Source organism: Rhincodon typus, chromosome 30 (assembly GCF_021869965.1).
Source record: "Rhincodon typus isolate 14 chromosome 30, sRhiTyp1.1, whole genome shotgun sequence".
NCBI classification, from domain to species: domain Eukaryota; kingdom Metazoa; phylum Chordata; class Chondrichthyes; order Orectolobiformes; family Rhincodontidae; genus Rhincodon; species Rhincodon typus.
This window is the reverse complement of record NC_063361.1, coordinates 24,716,757-24,724,185: the sequence shown is the minus strand read 5'-3', so window position 1 is coordinate 24,724,185 and position 7,429 is coordinate 24,716,757. Positions and strand designations below refer to the sequence as shown.

Here is a 7,429-nt window from a genome sequence, read left to right as displayed (position 1 = left end):
GTCTCCTAAGGGTATATTGACTTCCAGATATAAGACAACACTCATTTTAACCATTCCCTGGGTAAAGAAATTTCACCTGTATTTCCTGACAGACTAATTGGGACCGTGGTTCCTAGTTTACTTCTTGCTTGGGCATAGTGTTCCCATTCCATGTTATCCCATACGGTTGCTACGTTGTTCATACCTGAACAAAATACCAACTTATAAACAAGAAAACAAATTTTGGGTTAAGTTGAAAAAAAGTTACTGCAAATGCATAACAGAACAATGTGTATGTCTTTAAAGTTTGAAACTTTCTTTGGTCACCAATCTCCATCCTATCGTTTAATGTTTCTTCTGGGCTTTAAAAAAAGGAAATATTATAATAAAAGAGAGGAACAGAAGGTGGATTTGTAAGGGAAAGTGGGGGGGAAGAAGAGGATTGTTGGAAGTGGGACTCTTTGTGCTGGCGCGTGATGTGGGAGGGAAGGTATAAGGAAGCAGGACCTTCCTGTTTCCGTCTCCGCCATGACTTTTGAGTGGCCTTGGCAGTATAACTTCCCTCCTTTCTACACGTAAGTCGCTCTTTTAACTGTTTAATCTTAAAGGAGACGCGGGGTTAACTATTAACCGATTCATACGGAAAAGCTGAGGGTGCTCCTGGAGTTTGAGGGCGAGGGAAAAGAATCACTTCCCCGCGCGGCCCGGAGAATCCCAAATGAGGAAATAGGGAGAAAGAAATGTTTCCAACCCCATCCCCCAAACAAATCCTACACAATTGTATCAAAACCTTTATACTCTTAAAGTGTAAACCCTTTGTAATAAAGTCTGGACTATTATTTGCTTTCCTAAGTACTTCCATGTTAATTCACTGCCATTCGTGTACAGTGACACCCAGCTACCTCTGAAAATGACTGTTCCAACTTTTACCATTTAAAACAAAATCTGCTTTTCTAATTTCTGATCAAAATGGCTGATATGATGTCCTTACACATTACATTCCATCTGCCACACTCTTGCCTGCTCAGTTATCCTGGCTAAATCTTTTTGCAGCTTCTTTGCTTGCTCCTTGCACCCTACTTTATGCCACCTAATTTTATATCATAAACTTGGACACGTTGCACTCAGTCCCCTCATCTAATTCATTGATATAGATCATAAATAGTTGAAGCACTGATTCATGTTGCAGAAAGGCAGCCCGAAAATGGCCCATTTATTTCTGCCCTGTGTTTTGTATGTCAAATGAGTTCTTGCTCTCCTACTATATTTCCCCAATTCCTTGAACCCTATTTTTGGGTAATGACATTTTCACTTTCTTGAACAGCCACCTGCACTGAAGTATTTTGGACAATTTGTTTACCTACCATACAATAAGAACCTTTATGTGCTAAATGAGGGCAAAATCCAAGGCTCCTTTGATACAGCTGCCGGGCTCCACTTATGTCTTAACTGGCAGTCACATCTCCTGTCCCTGACCACCAACCATACCTGTACCACTTTTTCATCTAAAGACTGCAACTGCTTCCTAAATAAAAATGTCCCACTAACGCTTCCAGTTTCTTTCTTTAGAATTTAGAACACTAAGGGGTGATCTTCAAGATATTAACAGGAAAAGACAGGACAGATAAAGATAAACTATTTTGACTAGTTGGAAATTATGGAACTGGGGACACAGTCTGAGAATTAGGGCTCGACCATTCAAGAGAGATGTTAGGAAACATTTCTATATACAAAGTGTGGTAGATATTTAGAACCCTCTTTCTCAAATGGCAGTGGATGCTGGATCTGTTGTTAATTTTAAATCTGTGATAGATTAATTTTTATTAAGGAAAGGTGATATAGTCCAAAGGCAGGTATATGGAGTTAGGCCACAGATCAGGCATGATGTCATTGAATGGTGGAACAGGCTCAAGGGGCTGAATGGCCTACACCTGTTCCTACGTTCTTCAGCTGACTCCAGGTGAATATTCCTTACTGATATTTTTCGTGCTGCATTGCAGTACACCACCATCTTGTATAATCTTGTTTTACTTATTGTAAACAAATAAAGGTTATGCATTTAATAAGTTTTAGTTATTTGTTAACTTCTAAAGAAATGATTTAAGTTATAAGTAGGTTAACTGGTATGTTCTGTAAAATTATTCCTGCCAGCTGTACTTGTACTGTGACTTCACCTTGATTTTGTTTTCTATCTCAAAGTTAATTTTCTCTGTTTGTGCTGTGTGGACTTTGACTTGTATCTCTGGGACTGCTTCCTCTATGCTCCTTGCTTTCTTGGGTTCCTGAAGCTCAAACCTACAAACTACAAAATAAATGTTTTGAACTCCAATAGAGTTGGAAGAGTCACCAACAAACACACTGCGCAGTTTTCAATATGGGTGGGTTGAGTAAGCTTCATGTATGTATAGTACCAGCAACCAAAGATTTAAAGGAGTGGTATAAATGTAAAAATCTGGAGTGGTGCTACATCTAGAATGTGTTGTAGGTTGCAAAACATATCAGATCTGTCGCAGGATATTGTAGGTGGCCAGTTTCAACCAGTCGCTCTGTATTGCTGTACTCATTCCAGCTAATTTAACAGGAGGTTGGAGAGGCTTATTAATCAACTCATATTTTTAAAAGTTTCACAAGCCTGAAAGTCTATCATACCTTTAATGTAACAGAAGTGCAAAACTCTTTAACAGGATAGTCATGATAGTAATAAAAATAATTAATTCTTCTTGGCCAACCATTGTAGCGTTTGACCACCCTGCGTGTAAAGCAGTTCGTCTTTCCTAAACTTATCTTTCACAGTCCTGAAATATATGATCCTTCTTGCCCTCGCCAGCATGTCCGATTCTTAATTCATTCATAGAATGTGAGCACCACTGGCTAGGCCAGCATTTATTGCCATTTCCTAATTTCCTGGAGAGGGTAATGATGAGCAGCCTTCTTGAACTGCTGTGATTCTTGAGATATAGATACACCCATTGTACTGTTGGAGGGGAGTTCCAGCATTTTGTTGCAGCAACAGTGAAGGTACGATGATATAGTTCCAAGTCAGGATGATGGGTGGCTTAGACGGAAACTACCAAGTAGTGCGGCTTCCATGCATTGAGTATCCTTAACCATCTAAGTGGCAAGGTTCATCGGTTTAGAAGGTGCTGCCAAAGGAACCTTGGTGAGTTGGTGCAGTACATTTTATAGATAATACACACTGCTGTCATTGTGCATCTGACGTGGTGGGGGGATGAATGTTGAAGGTGATGGATGAGTTGCCAATAAATCAGACTCTATTGTCCTGTGTGGTGTTGAGCTGCTTGAATGCTGTTGGAGCTGCACCTATCCAGGCAAGTGGAGAGCGTTCCTTCACACTTTACACATCGTGCTTGTGGGAGGTGGATAGTCACTGGGGAGACAAGAGGCAAGTTATTTGCCATAAAACTCCTTGCCTCTGATTTCTCATAACTCAGGTTGTAAAAAGTGATGGTAATGTCATTGAACATTAGGGAGAGATAAATTCTCTCTTGTATGAAATGCTCATTACTTGGCACTTGTATGGAGCGAAAGGTACTTGGCATTTATCAGCCTGATCCTGCTTGTTTTTTAGGTCTTGCTGCATATGGAAAAGGGTTGCTTCCATATCTAAGGAAATACAAATGGTGTTGAACATTATGCAATCATCAGCAAATATCATGAGTCCTGACTTTATGATGGAGGAAATGTCATTGATGTAACAGCTTGAAGATGGTTGGGATACTACTCGGAGGAACGTGTGCAGTCTTGATTTGCTAGATCTGTTTGAAATCTATCCCATTTAGCATGGTGGCACTGCCACGGAATAGGTGGAGAGTATCTTCACTGTGAGACAGGACTGAGTCGCCACAAGGATGTGCAGTGGTCATTGGCAGATGCATCTGCAAAAGGGAGATTGGTGAAGACAAGGTCCAGTAGCTATTCACTCAATCTTCTAAACCCAGTCTAGCAGCTATGTCTTTTCAGACTGGAGCAGCTCAGTCAGTAGTGGTGCTACACTTGGCCCCCAACTAGAGTACATTCTGTGTCCTCGCCACCTTTGCCATCCAATCAATGTTCAGCATGAAGGAGTGCTGATTCATTAGTCAGAGAGGGGATTATTGTTGTTGATAATCAGCATGAGGTTTCCATGATGTCATGAAACTTTAAGAGGTAAAAGTCAATGTTGAAGACTCCCAGGGCAAATCCATCCCAACTGTGTGTAACTTGGCTTCCACCTTCAAGTCATTTGTCCTGCCAGTGGGACAGGTCAGGTGTCTGGGACATTATCTGCCATTTTTAATTCCATGAACATCACTATGTCTGTCTGTTGCTTAACTAGTCCATGGGACAGCTGTTCCCATTTTAGTAGGAACAACAGGCTGGTTGTGCTGCTGTTGTTTTTGGTGCTTAGATTGATGTCATTTCTTTTCACCCAGCTGATTGGCTTGCTAGGCTATTTCAGAGTCAACTACATTACTCTATGAACCTGTACATAACAAAGCAGCAGTTAGATACAACACAAGAGAGCTGTGTTCAGCAATGTATATATGTATTTGTGTCTGTGTGTAAAGAAGGAAATGACAGATAGGCACAGAGCCCAAAGGGAGAGAAAGACAGGCAGACAAAGGGGTGGATAATGTTAAACTAGGGAAACAGAAAATGTGGATAATAAGTAGTTGAAGATTGGTTGGCTGTGCTGAATACAGCCCATCTCATGAAAGGTCCTGGGGTGTGGAGACGGGTAAAGGACATGGAAGAAGGTATTTAGGCCCTCAAATTATTGAACTTGATATTGAGTCCTGAAGGCTGCAGGGTCCCCAAGCAGAAGGTGAGATGCTGTTCTCCAGCTTGTGTCGAGCCTTGCTGGAGCACTGCCACTGGTCCAAGACAGAAATATTGGTCAGGGAATGTGGTGCTGTGTTGAAGTGGCAGGCAACTGGAAGCTTGGGGTCTTTTTTGCAGACATTACGTTGGTGTTCCATTGGCAATTGCTTTGTGAACTAATTTTCCACTTGTGGACCCTGCAGCCTTCTGGCCTCAATGTCAAGTTCAATAATTTTAGGGCCTGTGCATCATCATCCATGACCTTTACCCAGCCCCACACCCCAAGCCTTGTCATCACACGGGCTGCTTTCGGCGAACCCGTTTTCATTTACTTATAGTCACCATTATCGGCTTTTCTGTCTCCTTACCTACCATTATCCATCCCTATGGTTGGTTTGCTTGGTGAGCTGGTTTGTTAGTTCCCAGATGTTTCATTACCCTGCTGGGTAACACCATCAGTGCAGCCTCCGATGGAGCGCTGTTGTGTTTTCCTGCCTGGTATTTAAACTCTGGGGTCCGTTGGAATTGGTTACCTCATTTCTGGTTTTTCTTTGCAGTAGTGTGTATATGTAGGGTCTAATTCTACATGTTTATTGATGGCCTTCTCGGTGGAGAGCCAAGCCTCCAGAAATTCCCGTGCTTGTCTCTGTTTGGCCTGTCCTAGGATCCTGATGTTGTCCCAATCGAACTGGTGGTTCTCCTTATCCATGTGAATGGAGACAAGTGAATACTGGTCATGTCTTTTTGTTGCTAGTTGGTGTTCATGTATTCCTGTCTGTCCAATGTAATGTTTGTCACAGTCTTTGCATGGGATTTTGTATATTATGTTGGTTCTGTCCATAGTGGGTAAGGGGTCTTTGGTTCGAGTTAGCAGTTGGCGTAGGGTTGACGTAGATTTGTGTGCCACTCTGATGCCCGATGGTTGTAGAAGTCTTTGGTCAGTTCAGATATGTTCTTGATATGTGGTAATGTGATGAGTGTATGCCAAAACGAAGAAGAATACCTCTACCAAGTATTTAAGGACAACGGATACCCAAACAGCTGGGTCTGACGATGCCTATCGCACAAACAACAACAGGATGGTATGTTATGCCCTGAGACACTCGTCACATTACCATACATCAGGAACATATCCAAACTGACCGCAAGACTCCTATGACCATTGGGCATCAGAGTGGCACACAAACCTACGTCAACCCTACGCCAACTGCTAACTCGAACCAAAGACCCCTTACCCACTATGGACAGAAATCAACGTGATATACAAGATCCCATGCAAAGACTGTAACAAACATTACAATGGACAAACAGGAAGGAAACTGGCCACAGGAATACATGAACACCTACTAGCAACGAAAAGACATGACCAGTACTCACTCGTCTCCATTCACACAGATAAGGAGAACCATCAGTTCGATTGGGACAACATCAGGATCCTAGGACAGGCCAAACAGACAAGCACAGGAATTTCTAGAGGCCTGGTTCTCTGCCAAGAAGACCATCCATAAATACGTAGAATTAGACCCTATATATACACCACTGTGAAGAAAAACCGGAAATGTAACCAATTCCAACAGATCCCAGAGTTTAAATACCAGGCGGGAAAACAACAGCACTTCATCAGAGGCTGCAGTACCCCAGGAGGGTAATGAAATGTCTGCAAACTAACAAACCAGCTCAGTGAGCAAACTAACCACAGCATTCACAACCCAAGTTACAAATCTACTCAAGAACATTATGCATCCCTTTTTCTGCCTAATTGTCTTTCTGTCCCTCTGGGGTCTGTGTCCACCTGTTGTTTCCTTCTTAACCACTCAACACCCCTCCCCACCCTCTGTCTTTGGCATTTATGTAGCACCATTTCCAAGCTATTATCAAATTCTGGAGAAAGGTCACTGGACCCAAAATGTCTACTCTGCTTTCTCTCCACAAATGCTGCCAGACCCACTGAGCTTCCCCCCGCAATTTCTGTTTTTGTGTAAGATTTCCAGCATCTGCAGTTCTTTGTTTTATTAGACTACTATGGATCTGGAGTCATATTTTTGCCAGACCAGGTACAAAGCTAAAGGACATTTCTGAAGAAGGATCCCGACCTGAAACATCAACTTTTCTGCTCCTCTGATGCTGCCTGGCTTGCTGTGTTCCTCCAGCTTCACACTGTGTTATCTCTGACTCCAGCATCGGCAGTTCTTACTATCTTCGACATCAATGAACCAGCTGGATTTTTAGAACAATCAATAATGGCTTCATGGATCACCATTAAAATTAAATTTTAATTCAGATGTATTAATTATGTACAAATTTCAACATCTGGCTTGGTGGGATTCAAATCCATGTCCGCAGAGCACTGGATACTAGTTCAGTGACATAACTACTACACCATTGCCTTTCCTGTCTGATAGGACTAGACATGTAAGCTCAAAACTATACTAAGTATTAGACACTTCAATAAGGGCCCTCTGGCATAACTTCTTTTGAGGTTACATTTAGCATATAATTCATCATTGCACATGCCATTAATGCTGCTGTTTGACCTAATTATTCTGCACGTTATTTCTATGGCTACAACCACTGAAGCTGATTGTCAGACGTGCCTATAGTTGCCTGTCAGACGTGCCTATAGTTGCCT

General features: G+C 42.1%; 1 protein-coding gene across 1 annotated transcript in view; it reads left to right on the top strand.

The window, feature by feature from the left end:
- The first annotated feature begins 419 nt into the window (after nucleotides 1-419).
- vps25 (vacuolar protein sorting 25 homolog) overlaps nucleotides 420-7,429 on the top strand; it is a 16,530-nt gene continuing 9,520 nt past the window's right edge. Inside the window, exon 1 of the mRNA XM_020511678.2 lies at nucleotides 420-554. Coding sequence (XP_020367267.1) covers nucleotides 508-554 — 47 coding nt within the window. The 5' untranslated portion in view covers nucleotides 420-507. The remainder of the gene's footprint in view (nucleotides 555-7,429) is intronic.